The sequence below is a fragment of the Theropithecus gelada genome, chromosome 4 (genome assembly GCF_003255815.1).
Source record: "Theropithecus gelada isolate Dixy chromosome 4, Tgel_1.0, whole genome shotgun sequence".
NCBI lineage: Eukaryota > Metazoa > Chordata > Mammalia > Primates > Cercopithecidae > Theropithecus > Theropithecus gelada.
Window position 1 is genome coordinate 74136673 of NC_037671.1, and position 15745 is coordinate 74152417.

Consider the following 15745-nt stretch of genomic DNA (forward strand, 5'->3'; position numbering starts at 1 on the left):
CCATGCTGGCTAGGATGGTGTCTATCTCTTGACCTCATGATCCGCCCGCCTTGGCCTCCCAAAGTGCTGGGATTACAGGCATGAGCCACTGCGCCCAGCCGAGTATGTTTACTTTTATAAGAAACTGCCAAACTGACTTCCAAAGGAGCTGTACCATTTTGCATTCCATCGTAATTCCTGTTGCTCCACATTCTCCCTTAGCATTTGGTGGTGTCGGTTTTGGATTTTCACCATCCTACTAGGTATGTGGTAATATGTCATTGTTGTTGCAATTTGTAATTCCCTATTGACATATGATGTTGAGCATTTTTATATGCTCACTTGCCACCTGAATGTTATGAACTTAATGTTTGTGTCCCCCTAAATGTCCTATGTTGAAGCTCTAACCCCCAGTATGATGGTATTTGGAGAAGGGACCTTTGGGAGGTAATCAGATTTAGGTGAGGTCATGAGGGTGGAGCTCCTATGATGGGATTAGTGTCCTTATAAGACGGGGGGAAAAAGTCCACAGCTCTCTCAATCTCTATTATCTGAGGACAAAGAAAGAAGGCAGCCATCTACACCCTGTAAAGAGACCTCACTAGGAGCTGAATCTACCAGTACCTTGACCTTGGACTTCCTAGCCTCCAGACCTACAAGATATAAACGTTGGTTGTTTAACCCACCCATTGGAAGGTATCACCCAGCTGATTAAGACACTGTAGTCCTCCTTGGTAAGGTGTAACATTTAGCTGCATTTAAAAAATCATACATTTGCTTAACAAAACTTGGTTTTGTCAAATTCCAGTATAACCTCCTATAGAAACGGTTTCTATCAAAGCTTATTTGTTTACTGATGAAATTGTTTAGAGAAAATTTTCTTTCACTGAAAACTCTAAGAGCTAGTCATATAACTAAAACAAACTAAAAACACAGGCCTCCTAAATGAAGAGAAGCAAAGCCTATGTAATCTTTCACTAGACCTATTGGGCCACAACTTTGCACCTGGAGCCTTTTCATGCACAATATTCCATTTAAATACCAAGTTTTATGATGTTGGAGAGAGGAAAGAAAAGACCATTCAGAAAAACAAACTATATTTTAAAATCTCTGTACATTTTCTCCCTCTTAAGATTAATCTAAGCATTAAAAAAAAAAGTTGCCAGCTGGACTTATTCCCATATTGTACGCTTTTGAACAGAACCGTCTCAAATCACTCTCTCTAGAATTAGTTTCTAGGGGCAAAATCTGCAAGAGAAATCATATTCTTTATTTAACTGAACAAAAATAATCTGATGGAATTTGAAATCTAATAAATTATGCTACAGTATAAAATATAACAATTTAACATTTTATTGGAACCAAGAGCAATTACTGAATATTAAATTATACATGAACAAAATAAAAGATAGCTATAACATTTTCATCACAATCTGATTACAATTTTGTAAATGTATCTACAAGTACATGTCTTGCCGGGCGCGGTGACTCACGCCTGTAATCCCAGCACTTTTGAGAGGCCAAGGCAGGCGGATCATGAGGTCAGGAGATCGAGACCATCCTGGCGAACATGGTAAAACTGTCTTTACTAAAAATACAAAAAAAAAATTAGGCCGGGCGCGGTGGCTCAAGCCTGTAATCCCAGCACTTTGGGAGGCCGAGACGGGCGGATCACGAGGTCAGGAGATCGAGACCATCCTGGCTAACACAGTGAAACCCCGTCTCTACTAAAAAATACAAAAAAAATAGCCGGGCGAGGTGGCGGGCGCCTGTAGTCCCAGCTATAGGGAGGCTGAGACAGGAGAATGGCGTAAACCTGGGAGGCAGAGCTTGCAGTGAGCTGAGATCCGGCCACTGCCCTCCAGCCTGGGCGACAGTGCGAGACTCCCTCTCCCCAAAAAAAAAAAAAAAAAAAAAAAAATTAGCCGAGCATGGTGGCGGGTGCCTGCAGTCCCACCTACTCGGGAGGCTGAGGCAGGAGAATGGCGTGAACCCAGGAGGCGGAGTTTGCAGTAAGCCGAGATCACACCACTGCACTCCAGTCTGGGCGATAGAGCAAGACTTCGTCTCAAAAAAAAAATTACATGTCTTTTGATGCCATGAAAATCTGATACGACTATTTAAAAAAATCATTATCATTAATATATTAAGCCTATATGTAAGGCATGACATTAGGTACAAGATACATACAAAAGCAATCATACGGTGTACAGTTTACACAGCCTTTTCCTTCTCATACATATTTCATCTGACCCTCACCAAAATCCTATAGCATTATCTCCATTTTATATAAAAAGAACACATTCAGAAACTTGTCCAAGGTCACATACGTAGTAATAGCTACTGCTAAGCTGGAACCAAGGATTTCTGACTCCAAGCTTCACGTTCCTTCTACTAAACTGTTTTTCCCCCAGAAATAATCAGTCCCCTTTGCCCCCTAGCAGACTACTTTATCAAAGATAACATAAATACCAAGAAAACTATCATAAAATGCTAAGTGCCAAAGTGGATGGCATAGAGAAATAATAAATAGATGGACCAGTACTTCTTTCTTACTGAGAATCAGCAAAGATTTGAACAGAGCCATAAAAGAAAGACGGAAAAGAGAGAAAGAGGTGGCATATGGAGAAGACAGAGGTGGAAAGCACAAGGTATATTTAAGGACAATAGCAAAACATTTTGGATTTATAGCATTTTCATGTTGGAAGGAAATGAGGCGGCTAAGAATGTAAACTGGACCCAAAACTATATACTGTATTTCACTGACTACTGCTTATTGAATGTATACTAAGTGCCAGGCATTTTAAGGACTTAATACATATGCAGAAAGTAGAAAAGTTCCTCTTCAAAGCTTGTCTTGGTTTAAAAACAAAATAATAGACACTAAAAATAATAGCTTCTTACTCTAAAGCCTCCTATCAACTATTAGTTCTTACACTTTAGCCCAGTTAGTTGCTTTGGCTTACTCAGGCATGATTGGACAGGCCCAGGCAAGTCCTAGCTCATAGCTTATGCCCCTTCCTTATTTGGATTTGTTATTGCTTCATTAAACCTTTCATAAGCAACTTCCTCTCCTTCTTTGTTCTCCCTTGCACTTACCTACTTAGGAAAGTTAGGAAAGTTTTAGGTTGTTAGCAAATCGGGTATCAGTTTAAGACTGTGAGGTCCAGCTCCAGTCAATGGATGCAGGACACAGCAGTGAGGACGACCCAAATGCGTAAGGGATAAATATGTTGCTTTTCCCTTGTTCAAGTGTGCTCTCGCCACTGTTCCATCTGTCAGTAGCACCCTTTCTGCAGAAAGTAAAGACTGAATTGCTGAGAGGTCCTCTGTCGCTGTGCTGACTTCTCTTCATGGCACCGATTATCTATTTCTAACACAAATCATCTCATTTTAAAAATACAATTACCCTGGCAATCATTGGAATTGTTTCCAAGTTTTGTGGAATTGTCCACTGTGAGTTTTGGAAGGATGCAGGGTTCCACCTCCCACTTCAGAAACCAAAGGCAGAGATGGGTTCTTCCTCTCCATAAACCCATGGTAGCCAGGGTAAAGGTACAAGAGCTACACTCAGCAATCAGATACTCCCACATAAAGCAGTGAATCCTGGGAAACAAAGAGTGGGTGTGATTAAATGAGCAGTCACAGCAGTAGTCCAGCAAGAAAAATTCAACAGCAGCTGTGGCATCTGGATCAGACTGTTTATACTTTCAAAACTCCCTTACTTCCCACTTGTCTCCAAACCTGATTCTCTATATGTCCCATGCATTTTGTGTGTGAGTTACCCAATCCTCCTTTAATACTTGTTTTCCTGTCTAAGCTAGCCAGAGCTGGTTACTGCTGCTGACAATAAAGCCTCAGAAAGCTAAGTAACCCTGCGTGTTAAAATGTCCAGCAGGAAATAAGGAACTGAAGAGTTTTGAGAATAACATAACCAAATATTTGCATATAAACAGAAAGGAAGTGGGACCTTAATTTCTTTCTGACTGCCCATCATGATGTAATCATTCATTCACCTAACATTTATGAGTACCTCTATGGTCCCAGCAATGATGATTCAGCCTAGCACCTGACCTCCTGGAGTTCAGTATCTAACACAGAAAACAATATTAAAGTAGAACAGATATTTTGATTAAAAAAAAAAAGAAAAAAGTACAGGTGGTATGGAAAAACAACCTAGTCTAGTAGTCAGCAAATTTCTCCATGAGAGCTGCTGAGCAGATGTTTTCTACAGGGAGACAGTACAAAGAAAGACTACATCCCTGACTGGGTGCTTGGAACATGATATAGTTTCGATATTTGTCTCTCTTTGCTGCAACATTTGCCAATTAACCCGTTTGTTAAATTTTCAGCATTCCCTGGATTACTCTTCAATAGGCAAATTTGTTTTGCTTTTAGATATGGATGGATATCACAGTTACAGAAGTTTGACTTATAGTATATAATATTTTCCTTGGGTAATTTCGAGAACTCCTTCAGACCCGTAATACCATTCAGATGACCAAAAAACTCTCAACAAACTGTGTCAAGATGTTTTGATGGTACTGAGTTTCCATCACTCATTCAAAGCTGAGTCCCTATTAGGTGCTAGGCACTGTCTACAGGATGAGAATACAAAATGGAAAAATACATTGTTCATGCTACAAAAGAATTTACAAATGGGACAGAAAGTCACATTTATGAATAATTACAGGATAACAATTTTAAGGCAGGCTGTAAGCTAGTACTTCTGGAAACTGAGAGAAGCATATATACCAGGTGGAGAAAGGAGAATCAAGGAAGACTTTCCATGTTAATAGGAACTACATTTAAAAATGTGATAGAATAAGAAAAGGAAGGTCATTTCAGATAAACTATTAGCATGCCACATTCCAGAAACTATAGCAGTTTGCCATGACTAGAGCATAAAGTAGGGGAGTGGTAGGAGATGAGACTAGAAAAAAAGAAAGTAGTCTATCGTGAAGAAAATTACACTCTATGTAAAGGGGTTTGAACAGTATCCTGAATGCTAGACAGAAAGAGCCATAGGAGAAATTTTAAATAAAAAAAAGGAAACATTAAGACTAGTCTCTTAAAAAGAATCACTGTGGCAGCAATGTGCTGAGAGATTAAAGAAAATGCCAGACAGAATGCCACTGCAATAATCCAGGTGAGAAATGTTGAGAACTTAAACTAATAAAGTGGCAGCAGGAACAGAAAAGACAGATTTCACAAAAGAAAGAGAAGGCAGAATCTACAGAACTTAGTGCCTAGAGATGGGATGAGGGCAAATACCCTTAGGTTGATTTCCAGGGTTTCTGGCATGAAAAACCCTGTGGATGGTGATGCCACTCTCTGTAAGGTTCACCACTGCTTTTCACGTCACTAAATCAAAAGTCAGTTCTCAGTCCTGCTCTTCTGTGAACCATGAGCAACAACATTTGGCATGTTGTTCACATGCTCTTCCTTTGATTCCAGGATACCAGTGTCCATGTTTTTGTCCTACCTCACTGGCTGCTCCTTTTCAGTCTCCTTTGCTAGTTCCTCCTTATCTCCCCAACCTCTAAACACTGGAGTGACTCAGGGATCTTCTCATTTTTCTTTGACCTATAAATCACTCTTACGATTTCATCCTATCTTAGGCCTTTATACATCATCTATGCTAACTAGGCCTTTATACATCATCTATGCTGATTAGCCCTCAAAATGTGTAACTCTAGTCTCAACATTCCCCTTGAACTCTAAATTCATATATTTGTTTGCCTACTCATTATTCCCAACTTGGATGTCTAATGGCATCTCATCCTAACAAGTCAAATATTGAACTGTTTATTCTACTTCCCCCACCACATCCTCCTACTTAAAACCTCATTTTCCTGCAGTCTAGTGACAACTCGATCCCTTCAGTTACAAACCAAAATATCTTGGTCATCTTTGATTCTTTACTTTCTCTTACACCCCATATATCAATTGCATAAGAAAATTTTACTAGCTCTACTTTTATAAATATATTCTAAATCTAACTGCTTGTCACTGCAACCGTTCTACTGTGACCATCATCATCTCCTGCTTGAATTACTTCCAACAGCCTCTTCACTGGTTTTCCTGTGTGATATTGTGATTTACAGTAAGAAATACATATTTAATCTTTGCTCCCAGTTTCCTGGTACAGAGCTCCTAAAAAAAACTCTTACAGTCTCTGAGTGATAACAGTGTCTTTCATATGCTAATGAGACAGTTGGTGGTTGGGGCCCCGTAAACAGCTTCAGGATGGAAGCTGGTCACTAGAAAGACCAAGGCATGAATAGAACTTGTGGGAAGGAGAAAGGGACTGAAGGTTGAGTCCCTGGGGGCAGAGTGACTGAAGACTTGAGTTGATCACCAGTGGTCAATGATTGAATCAATCATGCATACATAATAAAGCCTTCATGAAAACTCAAAAAGACAGGGTTCAGAGAGCTTCCAGATAGTTGAACACATGCAGGTGCCTGAAGTGTGGCACACAAGTGAGCACACGGAAGCTCTGACCCCCTTCTCCAAACATCTCCCTTTACATCTCTTCCACCTGGTTTTTACTCTGTATCTTGTGTAATATCCTTTATAATAAATGGGTAAACGTAAGTAAAGTGTTTACCTGAGTTCTATGAGCCGCTCTAGCAAATAAAGCAAACTCAAGGAGGGGGTCATGGGAACACCAGTTTATAGCAATTTGTCCAGAAGTACAGGTTGCAGCCTGGGACTTGCAACTGGCATCTGAAGTGAAGGGCAGTCTTGTGGGACTGAGCCCTTACCCTGTGGGATCTGATACTATCTCCTAGTAGATAGTGCCAGAATTTAATGAAATTATAGGACACCCAGTTGGTGTGTGTCAGGCCTCTGAGCCCAAGCCAAGCCATCGCATCTCCTGTGACTTGCATGTATATGCCCAGATGGTCTGAAGTAACTGAAGAATCACAAAAAAGTGAAAATGCCCTGCCCCGCCTTAACTGATGACATTCCACCACAAAAGAAGTGAAAATGGCCAGTCCTTGCCTTAAGTGATGACATTACCTTGTGAAAGTCCTTTTCCTGGCTCATCCTGGCTCAAAATGCTCCCCCACTGAGCACCTTGTGACTCCCACTCCTGCCTGCCAGAGAACAACCCCTTTGACTGGAATTTTCCTTTACCTACCCAAATCCTATAAAACGGCCCCACCCTTATCTCCCTTCACTGACTCTTTCGGACTCAGCCCGCCTGCACCCAGGTGATTAAAAAGCTTTACTGCTCACACAAAGCCTGTTTGGTGGTCTCTTCACATGGACGCGCATGACAGTGTGTGGTGGAGAATCTGGTGTCAGAACTGGATGGTGTGTAGGGAAAAATCTCCACACACACGGTATCAGATGTGTTGAATGGTGTGTGACACTAGGAAATATGCTTTGGTTTTTTCCTATCAGAAATACCCTACTTTACTCTTATTCGCCAGGCAGTATTCTCCACATCAAGGCCAGAGTGACTCTTTTTAACCATAAGTGAAATAATATCACCTACCTGTGCAAAACTTTTCAATGTCTTCCCACTAAACTGAGCAGAGAAGAAAAAGTTCTTATAGTGGTTCATGTGATATTCCCCCCAATACTTCCCAATACCCTCATCTTCTACTATTCTCCCCACTCTACTTCAGCCATACTGGCCTCTTTGTCGTTCCTCAAACACCTAACTAAGCACATTCCTCAGGACCTATGCTCTTACTATTTCTTCTGCTTGGAACATTCTTCCCTCACATATCAATATGGTTCACTCTCTTCCCTCTTTTGGTTCTTTATTCAAATGTCATTTTACTGAAGCCTCCCCTGGCTTCCCTATTTAAAATTATAAACCATCAACCCTTCCTTCATTTTTCTTCATAGGACTTTTTACCATTTAACATACTTCAAATGCAGCAAATTAAGGAGTTGAAGGGAGATGGGAATGGACATTATCAATAAGCACAGACCCTTCTTTTTAAACAGATTGTGTGGAAAGAGAATACAGGAAATTAACAAGAGGTCAGATGGCTAAAGTATGAATCCCACCTGTGTGACTAAACAGAAGACTTAATCTCAGATTCAATGTCCTTATCCAAAAAAAAAAAAAAAACACGGAGAGAATAATGTTACCCTTGCTAAGTGTCACTATATCAACCAATATGATGTATGTAAAAACTCTTAGCAAACTCTCAAAAAAAGTTAGTCATTAATAATAGTTTATTATGAAATACAATTAAGATAAGCCAGAAACAGTGGCTTGAGCCTGTAATCCCAGCTACCCAGGAGGCCAAGGCAAGAAGATCACTTGAGTACAGGAGTCTGAGGCTACAGTGAGCTATGAATATGCCACTGCACTCCAGCCTGGGCGAAAGCAAGACCCCATCTCCTATTTTTTTTAAAAGAAAGCCGGGTGCAATGGCTAGCAATGCCTGTAATCCCAAAACTCTGGGAGGACATGGCAAGAGGACTGCTTGAGGCCAGGAGGTCAACACCAGCCTGGGCAACCAAGCGAGACCCCCATCTCTACCAAAAGTTTAAAAATTGGCCAGTCCTGGTGGCATGAGCCTATAGTCCTAGTTACTCAAGAGGCTGAGGTGGAAGGGCTGCTTAAGCCTAGCAGTTCGAGGTTGCAGTGTGCTATGACTGTACCACTGCAATGAAGCCTGGGCAACACAGTAAGACCTCGTCTCTAAAAAAGAAAAATAAAATAAAAATTAAAAATTAAAAAAATAAGATAGGATATTTTTGTTTTTTAAGGAGAAACCAAAACACATTTGTATGCTGAACAGAGATGGAAAAAAGAGGTTGAAGAAAACAAAAGGAAGATGATATTCAATATTCCTGTAACTTTTTTTTTAAGTATCAGCAAAGCCACATGCCTAACTCACTTTTCACATAAAAAAACACATTAATGCCTTTTACTATGAAATCAAGTTTGATTCAATATTATTATAATCAATATAAAAATGCAAACATTAATTCCAGCGTCTAAACTACTCTCACATCTATATGAGCTTGAGCTCTCATCCTGATGACATACCATTTCACCACCAGATAAATCTTCCTCTAACCCTGTGTTGCAGAGACTGCTAACAACAACCCCTCACCCCAATTTCTATGCTATCCTTCTTCCACACCACAAAACTCTCACTTACTGAGAACCTTGTTATCCGCATGAAAACATTTTCCAGCCTCCCTTGTAGCTTGTGTGGCCTTATTACTAAGTGGAGGTGGTACATGGCAGTTTTCAAGAACCTTCTTTAAAAGGCTTTTATCCCTTTGTTCACCCCTTCTTCCATAATGCTTCCGTGAAAAGGCAATTAGAACCCTAGCCTCCATGCCAAACTGTGAACATGAGAGCCAATTCCTAAGAATGGCTGGGTAGTAAATGATTCCATCAAGTGAAGACTCAGTAAAACCGAACCTACACGGCTGCCTCATACTATGTTCCTAAGGCATTTTACATGAGAATGAAAATCGTAAATTACTCATTGCTGAACCCACTCCTGATAGTGTAGCAATCATGTCACTTCCCCGGTTTAATATATTCGTTATCAAATACTCAAGACTATCCACAATCTAGCACCAGCTAATTTGCCCTTACTCCTATTTTATCTATACACTTTTTGATTTCCTGCCACTAGATCATTGTTCATATTAATCACCTTTCTTGGAATGCATCTGAACCTCACCTAAAGAAGTGGTATTTATCAAGTACCAGCTCAAAGCTCACTTCCCACACAGCTCTCCATGGTCATTAGAAATAGATGTGATTGCATCCTCCTCTGAACTACCAAAGGATATTCTGACTGTACCATTCACCTAGCAACGCGTAGTTTTCTTGTTATTCTGTCTCATCTTCCCCAAAAGATGCCAAGCTCCTTAAGAAGGCCCTCTCCTCCAAAAAGATGGCGGTGGGGGAGGGAAGTCCTGTTCCCAAACTCTCCCTATCTCCTACTATTCCCAGACACGCACTTTGAAGAAAATGTATGAAGAAAATGTCCAGTGTTGATTAAAATCCTTTGTAAATTTCACTCAGCTTATGAGTTTTCACCATCAAATAAAACCACAACACCCTTTATCAGCTAAAATTCAAGGGTAACCAGACATAATGTCCAAACCCTAACAAAATCTTCTGGGCCTAACAATCCTTTATTTTTTGAAAAAAGTTGTTACCATGAGTTGTAACAACTTTATTCAAAAAATAAAGTTCACACTAAAGCACATAGTTCCTATCTTTAGAAACAAAAGAGGCCACCAAGTGGAAGAGGGGCTACAGTTCCCTCATTTTGAAAAAGTAATGCTTACTAATGTCAAGAGCATACAAGGCACAGTGCAAAATACAATGATAATCTGGAGACTTGCCCATTAGCTAAAATCCAAGACAAAGAACCAGAGGCAAAATAGAACAGATGTAGATGAGCGGATAGGAGATATCACATTTCTCAGCTTTGTTTTGCTATCACTGTAATTGTTCACCCAAATCAAACTGGCATTTCTTCTTGGTAATTCTAAAAATACATCCTATTCCTAAGAAACAGACTCAGAATTTAATGCAGTGGGAAAGGAAGAATTTGAAGGATGTGCATTTTTCACACTATCTAGGAAAAGGACTGGAAAACTTCCATTTTGAATGTAAATTTGTGGAAAAAGAAATCAATATAAGACCTAAAAAGGTCATTCAACAAAATGCTGAGTAATAAGGTACATCATTTTAAGTATTAGTCAAATTAAGTTAAAAATCGTATTTTAAGTACTCCCCCTTGAACTGATTATTCCACACTAAAAAATTTATCTGAAGTCTTTTTGAGAGATCTTAATGAACACAAAAGGTAACTAAAATAAAACTTTCAAAAGCAACTTTCTTTAGGCTGCCTGATTTTTATCTGTGACAAAGAAATGAAGAATGATGTTCCTAAGCCAAGATTAATGGTAAATTTTGTATCTACTAAATCTGTACAAAGACAGAACCTAAGCAATTGCCAGGGATCATTACACCTACCTTGAACAATTTTTGAGGACTAGAACACGTAAATTAAACACAGCTATTTGTGTAGCAAATGCTAACTTTGGTGGTATGATTTATTAAAACTCCAAGTCAGGGGCAGGCAATTTTTTTCCGTAAGAGGCCAGAAAGTAAATACATCAGGCTTTGCGGACCCAGAAGCATGGACCAGGATATTAGGTATGTAGGTTCTTATGCAACAAGAGAGAAAACAAATTTGCAACAATTTTTATTGATAAAATTCAAAATGCATCAATAATATGTACAATTTTTTGGTAACATATGTCTACTAATACTAATGCGAAAAATGGAAATTTTGGAGGAAACATTTCTCATAATTGAGATTCAAAGTTAGTGCTCTCCTATCATCAAATCGATTACAAATGTTCATCTGTAAAATGCTCCTGGGCCATGTAAAATATTCCAGCTGGCCATATTTACTTTCACATTCCTTGCTCTTAGTACTAACATTACTTGAGAAACAAGTTAACACTAACACCACAAACCTTAATTTCCAAAAGTTGGCTTCTAAGTAACTAAAATCAACTTGAATATTAAAACTTCAAACTTTTTAACATAAAAGTGCCTAATCTTTAACAATCATTTATACAAAGAAACGTATTCTTCCCTGACTCTTAGCTAAAGGCTAAGTATAACAAACATTACTAAATACAGATGAGAAATTTAATCTCCTTAAAAATCTTATAACCTAATAATTCAATTTAGGAGTAAAAACATACATAAAAATTTTTATCAGAAACTAGGACAACAGCAAATAATCAGGATTAAATAATCAAGGGCAATAAATAAAATAATAAGGTGGAGAAGAAAGTTGAGTTTATTAAACGTGGGGAATGGGGAGTTAATTCCCTAAGGTTTCATGAAAATGTACCTTGAATGCTTTTGGCAACACTAACTCGAAGTAAATGTTTAGTTTTTAAATTTCATCTGAATAACAACCTAATCTGACTTTAACCATAAATTTAAAACTATGTAACTTCACACTGATAAATACTTTTACAAAAGTTAAGAATAACCTCACTATTTTTCAAGTAACCTCTGCATCTCAGTCTCACCAACAAGGGCCCTAGACTAGAAAATCAATGCCTTTGAAAGATGTGCCTGACTCACAACTGCCAAATTAAAGGAAATCCTCATTCCTTGCTCCTAATAATAAATGAAGATATTAAATATTTAAAATATTTTCTCATGAATGATGAATTATGATTTTCTATTAGCCTCATTTTATTTAGATTATTGAAAATCTAAAAACCAACTAAATAAGATACATAAATCTAACAAGTAGAGGAAATCTGCTACCAAATGTAAGCATTAAAATGTGAAAATATCTTTTTCCAGGGGTATCCAAGACACTTTTCAAAAGTAGTAATTTTTAGTGTAATATTTCTGCAGGAATGAGAAAAATCCAGTGATTTTATACTTGAAAAAGTTTGAATTTTTGATTTTGGCACTTTAAACTACATTACAAAAGCATTTGGATTTGACAAGTCTCCTTTGCCCTAGTAATTTGAACTAATATAGCAATGAAGATTTTCTCAAATAAAAAATAAAGTGTAAGTAACTTACAGTATGAAAGTGAATGTTGGTAAGAACTTCTCATTACCCAATTACAACTAGTGGCTAACAGAGTAAAGAACAAGAAGGAAACAAGTATGTGTGTTTGGGGAATCTCCGTAGGTTTTTCTAATAACTCCAGACACAATTCAGAAGCATTTCTCTATATATCCAGCATCCAAACTTTAAAAATACATATGTGGATTCTGTCTGCACAACTGTATGTTCATTGTCAGTAAAAAATTCTCAATTATTAGTTTTCATTTCCTCTTGCTCCAAAGGCAATACAATTTAAACACATCCAGTTTTTTAAAAATCACATTTGAATTGGAAATCATAGAATTTTAGAGTTGAACAGCCTCTTAGAGGCAGTTTAATCTGAATTTTTTGGTTCTTCAAGTAAAGAAACTGGACTCAAAATTGTACCTAAGATCACAAAGTACAGAGTGACAGAGGTGGGATTTCAACCCTAATTCCCTGACTCTTCAGTGCCCTTTTAACCAGGCTAAGCTGCAGCAGATTCTTCAGGCAACTTGAAATCAGAATTACACGAGAGCTATTTGAAAAATTTCTATTTTGTCTACTACTTAGTGTGAAGAACCTTATTTTACTCCAAAACCCAAAGATTTTAAGAAAAGTTAAACATTTATTTTTCTACTATGGTAAATATTAATGGAAGTTGAGCTCTGAAAATACTAACTTATATACAATTCCAAATTATTGCTATTTTCATCTTATTATCTTAAGAAGTTTAAATAAAATCATTCAAATTTCAGATGTTAAATTATTTTCTTCTACTTTATTAACATTGCAGTAAGGATCTTAGTGTAGGGTGAAAGCTTAAAGCTGGGAATCAAGACACCTGAGTTTCTGTCTCATTTTTTATAATACTCTTAACTAGTTTACTGTCAAATCTCGAACTCTCTCTTTCTCATCTCCTGATTAAGGATCAGGAGACAGATCCCTACTGCCAGACATCTTATTTACATTGCTTCTAATTCTCACACCTTAGAAGATATGAATTATTCTACCTATTTTGCAGGAAACTGAAGCTCAGAGAGATTAAGGAAATTTTCCAAGAAACTGAGCTGGTTAGTAGCTGAGCTAGAATTTAAAACCAGCTCTGCCTGACCCCAGCCAATGCCCATGTTCCTTGCATGACACCACTTTGCCCATATACTAATATAATGTGTGATCCTAGTATGGTTAGAACAAGAAGTACTACATTTGCAGGATTATTAGGGAGATTAAGGTGATAAAACAAACTAAAATACATGCTGAAAAAAAATACTGTAACTCTTTAGTTATTAAATTGAGGATAAATTTTTAGTAAAAAATTTTAAAACTAGTTATGCTATAGATACTATTCTTATTACTGTCATCAACACTGAAGTAAGCACTGTAGAATTACAAAACACATCAATCTTGCTTTTAGAGATAACACTGCAAATTAAACTGGAACCCCATCCCTATTTCAGTAGTTAAAAATAAAATTACTCTCAAAGTCCCATTAAATCACATAGGTAAGTATATTTATTAAAATGTGTGTGTGTGTGTATAAATAGAACAGAAGGAATCAAGAGAACTTCTTAGTAGTTCCTGCCCTTTCAAATAGATTTAGAAAACAACAACATTCTCAGATATGCAAGAAAAGATGAGAGATGCTTAATACTGGACACCTATACAGCATATATTAATACAGTGTACTATCAACCATCTTCACCCCTACAGATAAAGATACTGTGCTTCTGACAAAGAAATGTTTCCCCAAGTTTTCCTGTCATGTCTTACATATTCAGCAAAGTTAGTATCAGTAAAATGTTTGGTAGACAGTGGACAACTTACTCCCTGAATGTGGTCACTGGCTCTTTTTGTAAAAAAAAAAAAAAAAAAGACCAGCAAATGTAGGGCCCATTAATAAACGTAGCCTAAAAGCAAAACCAGAATTGAAGTTTCAGGTTATCTTTCCTATGTATCTTGCCCTACAACTGAAAATATCGAATTAGCTCAAAATGAAAAGTACTATGCACATTTGTCGTAAGTCCTCATACGTGACCTGATAACGTGCGACAGCTTCTTTACATTAGAATCGTCAATACCTCTACGACTCTGGTTCTTTTCCCAACAATGGCCAAGGTGTTCATCTCTGTGTCTTCGGATAACGCCCACAAAGGTAATGACACTTTTGACTCTGTCAATTCACTCAGGGTTGCATCTACCTAGCTACAATTGCCCCCCGCCCCCACTTCTCTTTTTACCTCCGTGAACAACCCCCGCTAATCCCCCATGGAACCACACAAACCGCCTACTGAAGAAGCGTTCTCCACCTGACCCATCTTCTGCATTAAACATTCATTCCGTCTCAGTTCATCCCGTCGATTTGCTCTTTCGTAAATCGCAAGACAAAGCTAGGACAAAGCTGCAAATTCAGGAAACCCGCAGAAAGAGAAAGAAAAAACAGAGGGAAGGGGGTGGGGGGCGGCGCGGGGTCCGCCTGTCAACTGGCTTCAGGGCGCTGGGAAAAAAGTGGGGCGGGCGCGTAGGACCGTCCTCCCGAGCAACGCCAACTCCCACCACAGCTCCCTCCCCTCACCTCGATCTCGCGGATGTTGTTGGAGGTGACAAAGATGCCAATGCCAATGGGAATGAAGATGAGGCCGATGATGAAGAAAATAGGTAGCACCGTGCCAGCCGTAAGGATGGGCTGCCAAGCTGGCAGCCGTTGCTGTTTGAAGGCCGTGTTATCCGGTCTCCGAGTCTTCGCGGTGCCCCCCGGAGCACAAGGGGGCCCACCGTCCACTTCATCCTTCGCGTTATAGTTCATCGCCATCGATCCCCGGGGCACCGCTCCGCCACTTGCAGGTGGACCACCCAGGGGGCCCGCCGGCTGACCCTGACAGGAACCGCTCGAGCGCCGCTGCCGCCGCCGCCGCCGCCGCCGCCACCAGGGCCACCGCCACAGCCGCCTCCGCTGTAGAGCGGAAGAGGCGGGACACTCTTCCGCCAAAGGCCGCGGACAGGAAGCGTAAGTCGGCTGGAGACGCCAGAGGGAGGGAGAGAGGGAGGAGGGAGAAGAAGGAGGGACAAGGGGAGGGGAAAGGGGAGGAGGATAGAAGGGGGAAGGAAAAGGCGGACGCACCCTGATCATCTGTCCTGTGACGGACTCAGCCACTCGATCGCGAAGCTACGTTGGCGCAT

At 39.3% G+C, this 15745-nt stretch overlaps 1 protein-coding gene across 2 annotated transcripts in view; it reads right to left on the minus strand.

The window, feature by feature from the left end:
* Positions 1-15729, minus strand: part of TMEM30A (transmembrane protein 30A) — a 32297-nt gene extending 16568 nt beyond the window's left edge. For both annotated transcript variants that reach the window (XM_025381360.1, XM_025381359.1), the window contains exon 1: positions 15141-15729. In XM_025381360.1, coding sequence (XP_025237145.1) covers positions 15141-15695 — 555 coding nt within the window. In that variant the 5' untranslated portion in view covers positions 15696-15729. The remainder of the gene's footprint in view (positions 1-15140) is intronic.
* Positions 15730-15745: the final 16 nt, after the last annotated feature.